Genomic DNA, 17,500 nt, shown 5'->3' with positions numbered 1-17,500 from the left:
TTACCTGAAATATCTATCGAAGGAAATAAGCAAGTTCACACACACACAAACAAAACAAAAACAAAAACTAAGGCAAAGAAAAGAACAAAAACGAAGACAAAACATAAACAAAGACAAAGAAAACAAAAAACGAAAACAAAACGAGTACCCAAACCCACCCTTTCACCCCCCCACCCAAAAGACTACGACATCCCACTTACCTGAAATATCTATCGAAGGACATAAGCAAGTTGAGAATCGATGCATTAGAAGCCAGGTAGTCGACAAAACAAAAACAAAAAGACAAAGAAAAGAACAAAAAACGGAAACAAAACAAGTACCCAAACCCACCCTTTCACCTCCCACCCATAACCCCAAGACACCCCACTCACCTGAAATATCTATCGAAGGAGATGATAAGCAAGTTGAGAACCGACGCATTAGAAGCCAGGTAGTCGAGGGCAAGCCAGGTGTCGCAGATCAGAGGTCCGAGAGGCCAGTAACCCATGAGCGTGTACAGGGTGAACAGGGGCATCGACACCATGCTGTACAGGGGCGGAGAGAAGGACCATTACCATTACAGGGAGGAGGATGTGGAGGAAGATTTGGGCTTCCTCTTCCGGTGGTCGTTGCCGTCGCTCCTTTTCGCGTGTCTGTGTATCTGCGGTGTTTGTTAGTTGCCTGCGTTTGGGTGAATGTATCACTTGATAGATATTGGTATATACATACATACATACATACATACATACATACATACATACATACATACATACATACATACATACATACATACATACATATACATATATATATATATATATATATATATATATATATATATATATATATATATATATATATATATATATATATATATATATAAGTCTATACATACATACATATACATACATATTGTATATGTATGTATATATATACATATATATATATATATATATATATATATATATATATATATATATATATATATATATATATATATATATTTATATATATATATATATATATATATATATATATATATATATATATATATATATGTGTGTGTGTGTGTGTGTGTGTGTGTGTGTGTGTGTGTGTGTGTGTGTGTGTGTGTGTGTGTGTGTGTGTGTGTGTGTGTGTGTGTGTGTGTCTGTATAAATAAGAACACACACACACGAACACACACAACAGGCATCTAAATCTATCTATCTATATCTACATTCATATTTCTTTCTTTGTCTCTTTATCTATCTACCTATCCATCTGTCTACACACACACACGCAGACACAGACACTCGAATATTTGTTCCTGTGTGGTTGACCATACTCTACGAGTCAATAACATAATAAATAAAAACAGCAATTCTCAAAAAAAGAAAAAAAAAAGAAGAAACAAAAATGCGACGAAAGGGTAGATACCATTCTGCACAATAACGACAAGTTCGGAAAACCCTTCTCGTTAAAACTTTTTTCCAATATTCTACTCCCACCTTTGAGTAAACCCTAGTCCACTCCCCTTCTCGTACTAAGTATTCTAAATAGTTTACAGTAATCATCTAACATCACTCAGGCTCCCTCTCCTATTTTTTTTTCTTCCTTTATAACCCTTTTCGCAATCAATTCCCCTTTACTGCTTCTCTCTATTCACAAAGCCTCTGCTTGGCACAGCCCTCGCTCACTCCTGCTCTCTCGCACACTTCAAACTGATGGAGATAATGTGCACAGGTAAACTGATGGAGATAATGTGCACAGGTAAACTGATGGAGATAATGTGCACAGGTAAACTGATGGAGATAATGTGCACAGGTAAATTCATACATAATTTTCTTTTCTAATCACACACGTTTATAAATACACTGACACACACACACACGAGCGCACTAAGTTGCACATACATGTATCAATTCACTGTTGTACAGATGAATATCACACGAACGCACACATGCGTTTAAATTCGTTGGTACACACAAATTCACACACGGACGCACACAAATGTATACTCTGTGTACAGATGTAAAAATGCATGTAAATAAAAACATATATATGTGCCTCTATACTAAACCAATAAGACAGTAAACATGCAAGTATGCAATTTATGTAGGCATACATGCATATGCTGATATGCGTAAATAAATGTTTACCAGCGTGTATGAATGGACAGTCTATAGTTTACGCATTCATTCACACCCTTTTTTCTCTTCCTTCCCTCCTTCATCTCCTTTAATCTCACCCTCTCACCCTCCCTCTTCACCTTCCCTTCCCCTCAGATCTCCCACTCCCACACACTCCAGCTGAGGCCTCTCCTTCTTCAGCCTGACCCCTCCCTCCACTCATTCTCTGCCTCCCTCCCTCTCCTGACCCCTCCCTCCACTCATTCTCTCCTTCTTCAGCCTGACCCCTCCCTCCACTGATTCTCTCCTTGCCTCCCTCTCTCCTGGACCCCTCCCCTCCACTCATTCTCTCCTTCCCTCCCCCTCCTGGAGCCCTCCCTCCACCTACACTGATTCTCTCCTTCCCTCCCTCTCCTGACCCCTCCCTCCACTTCATTCTCTCCTTCCCTCCCTCTCCTGACCCCTCCTCCTCTCCACTCATTCTCTCCCTCCTTCCCTCTCCTGACCCCCTCCCTCCACTCATTCTCTCCCTTTCCCTCCCTCTCCTGACCCCTCCCTCTCCACTCATTCTCTCCTTCCCTCCCTCTCCTGACCCCTCTCCTCCACTTATTCTCTCCCTCCCTCCCTCTCCTGACCCCCTCCCTCCACTTATTCTCTCCCTCCCTCCCTCTCCTGACCCCTCCCTCCACTCATTCTCTCCTTCCCTCCCTCTCCTGGTCCCTCCCTCCACTCATTCTCTCCCTCCCTCCCTCTCCTGACCCCTCCCTCCACTCATTCTCTCCTTCCCTCCCTCCCTCCACTGACCGCCTTGGTTTCACCCTCATTAACAAGCCCTCTTTGACCTTCTTTTAAAATCCTTGTTTCTCCTTATCAACAGCCGTTCTGTCCCCTCATTAAGATCCCTCCTCTTCTCTGCATTAACAACCTCCTTCCCCCCTCATTAAGAGCCACGCTTTTCCCTCATCAAAAAACCCTCATTTTTTCCTCATTAATAATCCTTCTTTACCCTCATTAACGACCCAATGTTCCCCTCATGAACGACCCACCTACCACCTCATCCTCTGATCCCCTCATACTCCTCATGTCACTCCTTACTCATACTCCCCAACTACCACTATCCTTCACCCACCCCCTTCACTGACCCTCCCCCCCCCTCTTTGGTCCTGTAACCCCCCGCCCCCTACCATCTCAAACCCACCTCTTCCACCCTTCCCCCACCCTCTCACAGCCCATCCTCCCCCACTCCCCCTCCCCACCAACATCCTCCAACACTTTCAATCCCTTATTACACGGCCCTTAATCACCCCCTCCCCCTCTTCCATCCCTCTCCCCCTTATCGTCCGTCCTGCATATCCTTCCCCTCCCCCCATCCCTCCCCAACCATCCCTTTGACCCCCAACCCTTTATCCTACGTCTGTGGACCTCCTCCCTATCCCTCTCCCCCTTCACCCCTACTGCTCCCCCTCCACCAATCTTATCTACTATCTCCATCCCCTTCTCTCTTTATCATCTTCCCCTCATGCCTCCCCCTTCCCCCTTCCTTCCCCTCTCCCTCCCCCCTAACTCCTCCCTCCCCCTCCCCCACTCTTCCCCATCCTCCCCGGCAGGTCCCTCCCCCTCCCACAGCAGGTCACTCCCCTGCCGCCTCCCCCAACAGGTCACTCCCCTCCTCTCCCCCCGTCCCCCAGCAGGTCACTCCTCCCCCTTCCCTAACAGGTCACCCTCCTGCCCCCAACAGGTCACTCCCCTCCCGCCTCCCCAACAGGTTACTCCCTCTCCTCTCTCAACAGGTTACTCCCCTCCCCTTCCCAACAGGTCACCCTCCCCCTCCCCGCATAGTTACTCACTCCCTCCCCCTCCCCCAACAGATCACTCCCTCTCCCTCCCTCCCATAGAGTCACTCCCTCACCCCCTATCCCCCAAGCAGATCACCCCCCACCCCCTCCCCCACCAAGGTCACACCACCCTCCGTCCCCCTCCCTCTGCCCGTCCCCCAGCAGGTCACTCCCCTCCCCCTCCCCCTAACAGGTCACCCACCCTCCCCGTCCCAACAGATCACCTCCCTCCCTCCGTCTCCCCCAGCAGGCCTCACTCCCCTCCCCCTCCCCCATTCCCCACTCGTCACTCCCCTCCCTCCCCCACCAGGTCACTCCCCCTCAGTCCCCCTCCCAGATCCCCCACCACTCCTCGTCCCCCAGCAGGTCACTCCCCCCCACCCTCCCCCAACAGATCACCCCACCCTCCCCCACCAGGTCACCACCCTCCGTCCCCCCTCCTCCCCCAACCCCAGCAGGTCCCCTCCCCCCCTCCCTTCTCTCCCCCAGCAGGTCACCACACTCCATCCCCGTCCCCCACCCTCCCCAACAGATCACTGTGCTCCATCCCCCTATCCCGCACTCTCCCCAACAGATCACCCCCTTCCCCTCACTCCCCCAGCAGGTCACTCACCCTCCATCCCCCCTCCCTCCCCCGTCCCCCAACAGATCAATCCCCCTCCCCCCTCCCCCAACAGATCACTCCCCTCTCCCCTCCCCCAGCAGGTCACTCACCCTCCATCCCCCGTCCCCCTTCCTCCCCCAGCAGGTCACTCACCCTATAGTGATATCCGCGACGGCCAGGGAGAACAGGAAGTAGTTGCTGATGGTCTGAAGCTGTTTGTCGATCTTGAAGCTGATCATCACCATCAGATTCCCCAGCAGCGTGGCGATGGACAGGAACCCGGCGAACACGGCTATGAGGATCACCTGCAGGAGGAACGAGGAGGAGGTTTTAGTGCGAGGTTTGTTTGCTGGAGGGAAAAACAGATAAAGGGTTTGGAGGTTTGTGGATTGTGAAGGGTTTGGAGGTTTGGTTTGAGGATTAGCTGCAGGAGGAACTAAGGAGGTTTTAGTGTGAGGTTTGTTTGTTGGAGGAAAAACAGTGAAGGGTTTGGAGGTTTGGTTTGGGAATTAGCTGCAGGAGGAACTAAGGAGGTTTGTTTGGAGGAGGAAAAATAGTGAAGGGTTTGGAGGTTTGGTTTTGGGGTTTAGCTGCAGGAGGAACTAAGGAGGTTTCAGTGTGAGGTTTGTTTGTTGGAGGAAAAAACAGTGAAGGGTTTGGAGGTTTGGTTTTGGGGTTTAGCTGCAGGAGGAACTAAGGAGGTTTCAGTGTGAGGTTTGTTTGTTGGAGGGAAAAAACAGGTGAAGGGTTTGGAGGTTTGGTTTTGGGGATTAGCTGCAGGAGGAACTAAGGAGGTTTCAGTGTGAGGTTTGTTTGCTAGAGGAAAAACTGTAAGGGGTTTGGAGGTTTGGTTTGAGGATCACCTGCAGGAGGAACTAAGGAGGTTTCAGTGTGAGGTTTGTTTGTTGGAGGGAAAAAACAGTGAAGGGTTTGGAGGTTTGGTTTGAGGATCACCTGCAGGAGGAACTAAGGAGGTTTCAGTGTGAAGATTATCTGAAGGAGGAACCGCGGAGGTTTAGGAAGCTTTAGTTTGAGGATTATCTGCAGAAGGAACGAAGGTTTAGTTTGAGGATCATCTGAAGGAGAAACAGGAAAGGGTTAAGGAATGTGTAATATGAGGATTGCCTGCAGGAGGAACAGCAGAGGGCTAGGAAGGTTTAGTTTTGCATATCGGTGATAGGATTAATGACGAAAAAGACTGTATAATGTGTATATATGAAAACATGATTGACAGACAGTACTGAGCAAAAATTTAGAATTAATACCAAAAAAATGGAAAATAATGATATTTACCTCATATTTCGGATATGCAAATCAGCAAAGCTATGGATAACTATATCTGACGTTTGTATTGGTGGAGAGAAACTACCTATTGCTTGTTTGTGTGCACGTTTGTGTGTTATGTTTGAATGTATGTGTGTAAGTAACTGATTAAAATATGTACAAAACTGACATTGATATATATTCCCTAAAAATCTTCCCAGAAAGAGGAAATAGAAAAAGGAAGAGGAAATATAGAATAAAAAAGAGAGAAAATAAGAAAGAAGAGAGGAAATATAGAATAAAAAAGAGAGAAAATAAGAAAGAAGAGAGGAAATATAGAATAATAAAGAGAGAAAATAAGAAAGAAGAGAGGAAATATAGAATAAAAAAGAGAGAAAATAAGAAAGAAGAGAGGAAATATAGAATAAAAAAGAGAGAAAATAAGAAAGAAGAGAGGAAATATAGAATAAAAAAGAGAGAAAATAAGAAAGAGAGAAAATATAGAATAAAAGAGAGAGCAAATATTTATACCAATAGCAGCAATAAATATCAAGAAAAAGTACGAACAGAAGAGGAAGAAGAAACAACACACAAACAGAAGAAAAAAAAGAAAGAGAGAAAGAGAAGGAATATAGAACTAAGTAGAGAGGAATAATTACACCAATAACTATGAGAATAAAGAAAAATAAGAACAAGGAGACGAAGAACAAACAAACTGAAAAAAGAAGAAAGAGAGAAAGTGAGGAAATATAGAACTAACAAGAGAGAACTAGTAATTACACCAACAACAGCAATAAGAATAATAAAAAAGAAGTACGAGAGGAAGAAAAGCAAACAAACAAACAGACGAAATACGAAAGAGAGAAAGAGAGGAAATAGAGAACAAGAGAACAATCAATCACACCACCAACAACAATAAGAATAAAGAAAAAAACAAAACAAAAACAAAACAATAACGCGGAAAAAGAAGAACAAGAAAAACAAAAACAAAACAATAACGCGGAAAAAAAGAACAAGAAAAACAAAAAACAAAAACAAAAACAAAAACAATAACGCGGAAAAGAAAAACAAGAAAAAAAACAAAAACAAAAACCAAAAAAAAAAACAAGAAAACAAAACAAAAGCAATAAGCATGAAAGAAGAACAGAAGAAAACGAGAAACAAAAGAACAAATAACGCGGAAAAGAAGAACAAGAAAAAAAAAAAAACTCATCCAGAAACGAAGACACCGCAGACGTCACACGGGAACAGAAGAGGCTCGAGATGCGACAAATATATATATATATATATATATTTTTTTTTGGTACAGGATGACAGGGAGAGATGGAGCTAGCGATGGTGGCCTCAGGCTCTCTCACACAATCAGCTCGCCGGCAAAGGGAATACAGAACAGAGCGAACGGCAGAGAAAGAGGGGAGAAGAATAGAAGGGAAGAGAAAGAAGGGGGAGTTGAGTGTGTGCGTGGGAGAGGGAGAGGGAGAGGGAGAGAGAGGGAGAGAGAGGGAGAGAGAGAGAGAGGGAGAGAGAGGGAGAGAGAGAGAGAGAGAGAGAGAGAGAGAGAGAGAGAGAGAGAGAGAGAGAGAGAGAGAGAGAGAGAGAGAGAGAGAGAGAGAGAGAGAGAGAAAGAGGTAGATAGAGAGACAGAGACATAAAGAATATGCTGGCAGAGCGAGAGAAAAATAAATAGACAGATGGAGAGAGAGGGAGATCTATAGAAGGGGGGGCGGGGGGAGCCAGCACATCATGCCTTCAAGGGGGGGAAAGACAAATAGGGGAAAAAAGGTAATAAAAATGGATATAAAATTAATATAATAAAGCATGTTTGGAGAAAAAGGAGGAGACATTGCGTGTAATAGATTTTTTTTTTTATCTTCCTCTATTACCCATTCTAGAACGCTTTAGAATTTTATTAAATCATAAACAATCTGTCTAATCTTGTTTTGGGATCCAATATTTCAGTTTCGACGCATGCAATAACTGACAAAATTAAATTCTATGAGAAAATAAATGGCATAAAAGTGTTATCTTTTGCAAATAGTTTATATTTATTTCGGTAAAGTGAATCATATGAAAATTTTCTATCTACTTATCTATCTATATATGCACATGTATGTATATCTAATATATATATATATATATATATATATATATATATATATATACATATATATATATATATACACACACACACACACACACACACACACACACACACACACACACATATATATATATATATATATATATATATATATATATATATATATATATATATATACAGTATACACACGCAAACACACATTTACATATATACACATACATACATATATGTATATATATATATAATATATATATATATATATATATATATATATATATATATATATATATATATATATATATATATATATATATACATACACACACACACACACACACACACACACACACACACACATACATATATATATATATATATATATATATATATATATATATATATATGTATATATGTATATATATACATTTATATCTATATATCTATCTCTCTATCTACCATCTATCTGTCTATATGTATGTATATATTTCTTATTCTTATTTACTTATCTTTTCAGTCTTCATAATCATTCCGTCTATCACTCTCATTCTCTATTATCATTATCATTGTTATCTTTTCTGTAATTATCTTAAAAATCATTACCTGCTAGTACCATTTTTGTTATTATCACCAATACCATCCTCATAACTAATAACAATAATGATAATAAAGAGAAAAGCAATAATGATAATAATAAAGACAGAAAAATAATAATGCTAATTATAATAATAACAACGATAATGATAAGACCTGCTAGTATCACCACTATAATTACTCTTATAATCATTGAAGTTCCGAGACAAACTTCCACGAAATTAAGCAAGCATTTAGCCTGTAGATGATCCGGGAACTTTGAGATCTGAAGCGTCAGAGTAAAGCAGTTTAAGAATAAACACTCGTATCTCTTTCAAACTCTAAATTAACAGGTCCTATGCTATCAAAAGTTCTAAAAAAACGAAGTTAAACAAGAAGCTTGAACAAACTTTTACAAGATTGTAATCCTAACAATCTGGCGAACTATGAAATAATAAGAATACCCAAGGTTAATTTCGAAGAGGTAAAAAAAAAAAAAGTATAACCGTATAACACACACACACACACACACACACACACACACACACACACACACACACACACACACACACACACACACACACACACACACACAAAATCGACTATTTCTGTTGACGATATTAAACGAAATATTCATGAAACCATAGGGAAAACGAGATGAGTCAAGACCACAAGCCAAGCCTTGCAAAAGCCAAATTGCGAGTGAACTTCAAACAGACTGAGACTGCGCGAGGAAAAATGGCGAAGAGCGGTGGAAATCAAAGCAACAGAAATGAATCCGAGAAGCTGATCGTCTTTTCACTCGCCCAGGGATACTGATGAGATATTAGAGCATCTGGCAAACACCATTCCTACGTAACGACTGAGGAAACGACCAATCCCGAGCCACAATGTAGCAATTATGATGATGATAACAACCTAAATATAGACACCGGTCTTTCCGCCATTATGAGGAATATTACCACTTAGGATAACGTTATCATCCTGTGATAAAGAGGCGCAGCTAATAACCTTTACAAAATACAGCTTATCATCCACATCATCAGCGTTTTAATTCTTCGAAATGTACACAGTCAGTTTAGATACGATATTAAAAGCACATATACTCAATCAAATTAAACCTTCTTCTTCTCAGGAAATATAAAAAAATCTATTTGAATCACATCCTCATAAAATAAAAGAGGAAAAAAAAAAAACGCATCCATTTAAGAGATTAAGTTTTCTTTGAAGGCGAAGAAGCGGGTTGGGTTGCCTGTTCTGCTGACTAATCAATCACTTTTTCCTTCAAAAAAAGCCCCTTCGTTTAGGTATCACTAGATCCTTATTATAATTTTATCTATTATTTTTTTTATAGAGAGATCATTTGAAATATAAAATCTGATTATATATATGTATCATCCTGTTCTACGGAATAATATTGATGTAATGGATTGAATACGTAGTGCAGATAATTATTTAAGCTTTCTTATGGCTGGCTTCCTGTGTGTTTTATGGCTGAAAATGAGTCTACATGGACTCAAAATGACCGATTTATAAACGGGAAACTCATTTCCTTTTCTCATAAACTCATACACCCATGCGTACAAAAATGAAACAAGCCTTTGTGTCTAAATTATTACTTTTGGATTCACTTATGTTCAGGATTTCTTGTACTCACTCTAAAGTAAGTAAGCTATGAATTATTTTACCAGAGTACATATCCTGTGGGCATTATTGTACATCATTTCCCTCGTTAGTAGCAAGATTTTTATTTATTGATTTTTAACCGTCTACTTTTATTAACTGTTTGATACTATTTACAAGTTTTATACTATCTACTATTCGATTCATTTTCTCCGGTATTCTATATACGTATCTACTAGTTTCCTTAAATTTTCTTTATTAATTTTCCTATGAATGTTTGTCTTGTCAAACTTTCGAAATTACAATTACAATTACATCATCCAGAGTCAAAGCAGAGGAATGGTGGTCGTGCCAAAGTAGTGCCATCATCAGGAGTACACCCAACGGCACCCGAAGAAATTCAGGGACACGCTATATGGCAACATGGTTATCTGATGGCGCTGATTGGCTGAACATGTTTGTGTCTTCGTCTTTACACCGGGCAATATTTCCAATGGCTTTTCTCTGAGGGTTCACTGAGAATATACCTTGTACGATCCCATCAGCATCGGTTATTTAACTGGATGTGTTTCAATTAAACTAATGACTAGGGTTTCAGTCTCAGGGCTATGGTAGTTACGATATTCACTCATTCAAAAGTGTTTAGAGAGTTTACGAAAATCCATTTGAATACCAAAGTCTACGAAGATCGGTTATGCATATAAATGTGTACTGTGTAGCGACAGATACGAACATAACAGCTGGGATATCCAAATTAGGAACAGCAGACTATAGATGACCCCATCAGCCCCTTCGGCTAACCATGTTGCCGTCTAGGGTGTCCCTGCATTTATTCAGATACCGTTAGGTGTAGCACATTGAGGAGTGTGTTGGTGCCGCGGAAACTGGCCCCTGTTGCGATCGAAGGCCGTAGGTGTATTTCATTTATTATTAGCGCGGTCTTGGGAGGCTGTTGTCACTTGCCTCGACAGCCCCTGCCCACGTCTCATTGTTGCCTAAGTGGTAATGGAGTCACCCATTATACAGACAGAACTCGCTGGGGGGAGGTTCACGCCGTCAGCCAACAGTGTGCATTATGCGGGAGACACGGTCGTATTAAGAGTATATTTGGGTCGTTCGTGTTGGACGCTCAGTTATTCCCTCAGTTATCAGGAAAAAGGAAAAAATGAGACAAACAAAAGAATATTTGGGGAAAAAAGTTACATTCACATTTTAAATAAAAGTTATACTAACAATAATTTGAAAAATACCTATTATTCACTGTCAGTATCTAAATATCGACAACTAGTCATTTCATCTTTCAATAACCAATTATTGACATTTTCGCGATAGAAATTGGAAACGGTTGACGCGTGAAAAGAGAGAGAGAGAGAGAGAGAGAGAGAGAGAGAGAGAGAGAGAGAGAGAGAGAGAGAGAGAGAGAGAGAGAGAGAGAGAGACAGACAGACAGACAGACAGACAGACAGACAGACAGACAGACAGACAGACAGACAGACAGACTGACTGACTAACTGACAAACACAGAGAGAGAGAGAGACAGACAGACAGACAGACAGACAGACAGACAGACAGAGAGAGAGAGAGAGAGAGAGAGAGAGAGAGAGAGAGAGAGAGAGAGAGAGAGAGAGAGACAGACAGACAGACAGACAGACAGACAGAGAGAGATGTATCAGCCTTTATATTTGTACAAATCACAGAACTAAAATCCATCATAGTATTTTGTTTCTATCCTGAATGGTTTATTGTGCTACAAATTGTAACTCATTTAAGGTATCTGTTCGTGCTTTTTAGATCTATGAATTGAGCACATGAGCGACTAAATAAATAAACTAATAAACTCATGAACACATTTCCGTTGGTTTAAGGGAACCGAATTCATATTTTAATATTTTTCATTTCCTAGTATGCAAAATCTGTACAGCCAAGAAGAACGTAATAGTTTATTTCCAGTATGCATGAAAATACAACCAATTTTCATGTAATCTATTCAAGACTAAACTCGATTTTTATTTTATATCGGCTGGCGTATATTGGAAAAAAATAGATTTAATGAGGAAGAATGAGGTATTTTTTCTCATCTCCTCAAGTGGCGTCTCAAGAAATACAGAATGGTAAAACTTTTCTCTTCAATATGTGCATTCGAATATGTGTAGGAAGTGGAAGAAGAAGAAGAAGAAGAAGAAGAATTAGAAGAAGAAGAAGAAGAAGAAGAAGAAGAAGAAGAAGAAGAAGAATTAGAAGAAGAAGTAGTAGAATATGAAGAAGTAGAAGAAGAAGAAAAAAAGTAGAAGAAGAAGTAGTAGAAGAAGAAGAACTAGAAGAAGTAGAGGAAGAATGATAATAATGAGAAAATGAAGAAAGAGAGAAAAAAAGAAAGAAGAAAGAAAAATAACAAATGAACCCTAATTTGCAATCAAAGTATTCATTAACGATTAGCCTTCGATATGGTACACACCCTTCTCCTCCCTTCCCCTTTGCCCATTCCCGTCCCTTCCTCGCCCAATACTTCCCTTCCTTTCCCTCTCCCGCCCCTCTCCTTCCCCTCCCCTCCCTCCTCCTCCCCTCCCTTCCTCGCCCTCTACCTCCCTTCCCCTCCCTCCTCCTCCCTTCCCTTCCTCACCCTCCCCTCCCCTCTCACCTCCCTCCTCCTCCCCTCACCCTCCCTTCCCTCCTCCTCCCTTCCCTTCCTCACCCTCCCCTCCCCTCTCACCTCCCTCCTCCTCCCTTCCCTCCTCCTCCCTTCCCCTCCCTCCCGCCCAGTCTTATCTGTTCTCGAGCCTCCTTGGAAGAAAATGTGTCGCTTATATTCTCGACCCCAACCTCCTTCGACGCCACAAAGCTTCTGCCGGGTTACTTTACCCAATCCTATTCCCTCTCCAGTAGTGCTTTGCTTTCCTCTAAATCCCCTATTGCTGGAGGGAGGGAAGGATATCCAGGTTCCTTGCTTTTTTTTGCTTTTTTTTTGCTTTTTTGTGTCTGTGTTATTAGTTTTTTTTGCATTTATTTGTTTATTTTTTTTATCTATTTCTTACTCCTTCTTCCCTTTCGTTCTGTCTGTCTGTCTCTTTGTCTCTATCTCTGTCTCTGTGTCTCTCTGTCTCTGTCTCTGTCTGTCTGTCTGTCTGTCTCTCTCTCTCTCTATCTGTCTGTCTGTCTGTCTCTCTATGACTCTGTCTATCTCTCTCTCTCTCTCCCTCTCTCTCTCTCTCCCTCTCTCTCTCCTCTCTCCCTCCCTCCCTCTTTCCCTGGTTGGTAATCCCGGCCATTCCAGGGGTTAATTTAGAAGCAAAAATAAACAGGAAGCCGTAATTCGACTGAAGGACGCGGGCCTGTCACATCAAACATAATAATCTTTGTAACTAATGAAATAGTAAAGTAAAGTAAATAACTTATTTACTTTACCCTTCCCCCCCTTTTCTCTCTCTTGCTCTTTCTTTCGCTATTTCCCTTTCTCTGTTCCGGTTCCTCTCTTTTACTTTCATTGCCTCTCTCTTACTTTCGTTAAAAAGGAGAGCGTTACAGCAGTCCAAAGTAAACACTGGGAAACTCCTTTCGCTGTTACTACTATTACAGTGTCCAACTTTAACCACCGCGGCCTCTAAAACTGCAAGCTTATTGGCATTTACGCGCACCACAGAATATATATCTTTTCTCTCGGGTAATTTCATCAGAGGGTTAAAGCCACCGTCAGCTGCAAAGTTGAATTAGCAACAAGAGGCCGCGTCTGAGGCAGCCCCGTCCTCCCCGCGTGTTGTTATAACGCCACGACTAACTAACTCCGCGATTCGAAGGAGAACTGTCGCCGTATGATGGGGTAGGAGAGAAAAGCCCTTTGAAGAAATCCGAGGCAGAAGTTTACTCCATTGCTGAAGTTAACAAGAATAGTTTTCCGAGAAGTTGTTTGAACGAGCCCGAGAGATTAGACAAAGGATGCGGTTGTAGGAGTCGAAGGATCTTCTGCAGCAGATGCCTTGTTGGAGATTGTGATTTGCGGTTTGCTTTTGACAGATATGCAAGGGATTCTATTACTCTGGTTATCGTTATTTACCCTAGTTCGATTTCGCAAGTTTGGTCAGACTTAAATAAATAAAGCTTGATTATTATCATCACCATTAATGATACTCATAACAACTTTTTTTGCAGCACTGATAATGAATACTTAAAGACACAGAACAATTGTAAGAACGGTGATTCTTGCTTTTTTGTTCTGTTTTTGTTCCTTCCTTTTTTTTGTTTTTCTTTCCCCTTGCTAGAAAGTCGTGTTGGAAATGGTGATTCCTTTAACCATTAATGATACAATAACACTTTTGCAGCATTACTAATGAATAATTAAAGACAGAATGGCAAGATTCATATCACAGAGGATATGGCCAACATCAACCAAGACTTCCTATACACCAACCTTTTTTTCCCCATCGTGCAAACAAGAAATACAAACAATTCCATCAAGAAAGACAAACTCTATCAGAGACAAACCCAGCGAGCCAGTTCTCATCCCACACGATGAGCCTTACAGACTACACAATAGATTATACAAGAAATAAGGTCATACAGCGCATCCGAGGTAGGTCGAACGAAGACACACAGACCTTTCCCAACCCACGTCCAGGAGCCAGGTCGTGGATAATAATAGCATGTGGTAGAGAGCGAAAGATTACTTTGTGCCTGTCTGTCATTTTTTGAAGGGGTGGGGTTTAGGGGTGGGGTTTAGGGGTGGGGTTTGGGGGTGGGGTTTGGGGTGGGGTTTAGGGGTGGGGTTTAGGGGTGGGGCTTAGGAGTGGGGGTTAGGAGAGAGCGGAAATAGGGAGAGAAAGGTAAAGTAAGGTGATAGAGGGAGAGAGAGGGGGATGGGTAGAGGAAGGGGAGGAGGGATGGAGGTAGAAGGAGAGAGAGAGAGAGCGAGAGCGAGAGCGAGAGAGAGAGAGAGAGAGAGAGAGAGAGAGAGAGAGAGAGGGATAGAGATAGATAGATAGATAGATAGATAGATAGATAGAGAGAGAGAGAGAGAGAGAGAGAGAGAGAGAGAGAGAGACATACAGAGACAGAGATGGATGGATGTAAACAGGAAGTAAATATATATACAGTGATAGGTACGTAGACGAACAAAAAAAATAGTGAGGGAATAGCAGGGAGACAAACATTGTGGAAAAATATACAAGGATTAGATAGTATTTAGGAAGAGGGGAAAGCAATGTTCACAAAATTGATGTCTGCCTCATATCAAATCATTCTATTCCCATGCTTCAAACAAGGCATATCACAGAGCGGAAAACGCCCACAAAGACACCCATACCGTAAACAAAACAAAGCATAACAAACACAAGCCTGCAAGCTCCAAACAACGAAACTCTCACATAACAAATGACCCCTCCATCTCCTCCCCCCCCAAAAAAAAGGGAGAAAAAATGAGCCTTGGAACAATCATTTTTCATCCTTTTCTTCCGAGAGGGAAGCGCACTCATCGCCAGAGCCCCAAACTCTGTAGCAGGGATGACACGTGAAATATATACACCATCCAACAAAAGGGAACTTGATGCATCGGCTCTCCTTGTGGCAGAGAAACATATACAGGAAAGAAAGAAAGAAAAGAAGAGAGAGAAAGAGAGAAGGAAAGAGAGGGAGGGAGGGAGGGAGGGAGGGAGGGAGGGAGGGAGGGAGGGAGGGAGGGAGGGAGGGAGGGAGGGAGGGAGGGAGAGAGAGAGAGAGAGAGAGAGAGAGAGAGAGAGAGAGAGAGAGAGAGAGAGAGAGAGAGAGAGAGAGAGAGAGAGAGAGAGAGAGAGAGAGAGAGAGAGAGAATGAGAGAATGAGAGAGAGAATGAGAGAATGAGAGAGAGAGAGAGAGAGAGAGAGAGAGAGAGAGAGAGAGAGAGAGAGAGTGAGAGAGGGAGAGAGTGAGAGAGAGAGAGAATGAGAGAATGAGAGAATGAGAGAATGAGAGAATGAGAGAATGAGAGGAGAGAGAGAGAGAGAGAGAGAGAGAGAGAGAGAGAGAGAGAGAGAGAGAGAGAGAGAGAGAGAGAGAGAGAGAGAGAGAGAAAGAGAGAGAGAAAGAGAGAGGAAGAGAGGGAGGGGGAAGGGTGAGGAGAGACAGAGCCAACCACACACGCAGAAGGGGAGACAGAAAAAAAAAGAGAAAACTATATATAAAAGTTATTTTAATTTTTCCCCTTACATTGAGGATGCTCAACGTCAATATTAATACCGTATATTGGCAAGTAGCTTACCTCATAAATGGAGTATCTATCCGGTATAGGTGCATGCTCTGTTGCCGGGGATGTATAGTTTGTTCCATTGTACCTGCGAGAAAGCGTTCAGGGTATTATCATGATGCGATATGTTGTCTGGATCACACATATTCAAATAAACTCACTTGAGTTACTCATATGCATTCATAAGCACTCAGTCAGACTTATATACATGTACATACAGTCATATACACACAAACAGACATATATACACGCACATGTTCACATACACTCACACTTATACTCACATACACTCACAAACACTCAAGCAGATTTGTACACAACCGCGAACACTCACACACACTACGTAGAATCGAAGGAAAATGGTATAAATATTAACTATTTTGCTAGCATGTGTCTGATATTGATGTTTGCTTAGAAGATAATTAACAGAAATTACTTAGTTGCTCTATGTAGCGAGAGAGAAGATAGCTAGGTATGTTTTTAAAATCATAGAGCAGATAATATGCGTGTGTGCGTTGATGTGTTTGTTTGTATGTGTGAATGTGTGTTGATGTGTTTGTTTGTATGTGTGAAAGTGCGTTGATTTTTTTGTTTTCATGTGTGAATGTGCGTAATTTGTTTGTTTGTATGTGTGAATGTGTGTTTATTTGTTTGTATGTGTGTGTGTTGTGTGCATGTATGTATCTGTATGATGTCTCTCGCTCTCCTCTTTATATTAAGTACATCACAACATACAAACATCTATCTTAAATAGGATTTCTAGTAAGCATTTTTCTTGTACAGGTTAATGGAATATCCTGTACCTAAGCCTTCACCCTCCTTCTTTCATTGCTTGCATCCACTTCCTCAACATATATCCGAACGTAGAAAAGGTATGAATGAGACTGGATATCTTCACAATACGAGAGATGTATTTGTCTCAGTCCCATTCATACCTTTTTCTACATTTGTCAACATGGATACGGTTCATGTATCCTAACACTGATTCCTAAAAAAGCCACATTCTCTCTCTTATATATTCGCTATATGAATTGATTACTATATTCGTATAAGTATGAGGATATTAGTAATGATGGAGATATTGATAGTAATAATAATGATAATGATGATAAGAATTATTATGATTATAAGAATTATTGCAATAATAATGATGAAAACAATGAAAATGATAATAATCATGATGATAATAATAATAACGGTAACAT

General features: G+C 41.4%; 1 protein-coding gene across 2 annotated transcripts in view; it reads right to left on the bottom strand.

The window, feature by feature from the left end:
* Nucleotides 1-17,500, bottom strand: part of mAChR-A (muscarinic Acetylcholine Receptor, A-type) — an 87,834-nt gene that overhangs the window by 56,369 nt on the left and 13,965 nt on the right. For both annotated transcript variants that reach the window (XM_070140308.1, XM_070140309.1), the window contains exons 3-5: nt 16,311-16,383; nt 4,683-4,834; nt 372-524 (exon numbers count right to left, since the gene is read on the bottom strand). In XM_070140308.1, the coding sequence (XP_069996409.1) occupies nt 372-524; nt 4,683-4,834; nt 16,311-16,383 (378 nt within the window). The remainder of the gene's footprint in view (nt 1-371; nt 525-4,682; nt 4,835-16,310; nt 16,384-17,500) is intronic.

The sequence above is a fragment of the Penaeus vannamei genome, chromosome 26 (genome assembly GCF_042767895.1).
Source record: "Penaeus vannamei isolate JL-2024 chromosome 26, ASM4276789v1, whole genome shotgun sequence".
NCBI lineage: Eukaryota > Metazoa > Arthropoda > Malacostraca > Decapoda > Penaeidae > Penaeus > Penaeus vannamei.
This window is presented reverse-complemented; position numbering and strand designations above follow the sequence as displayed.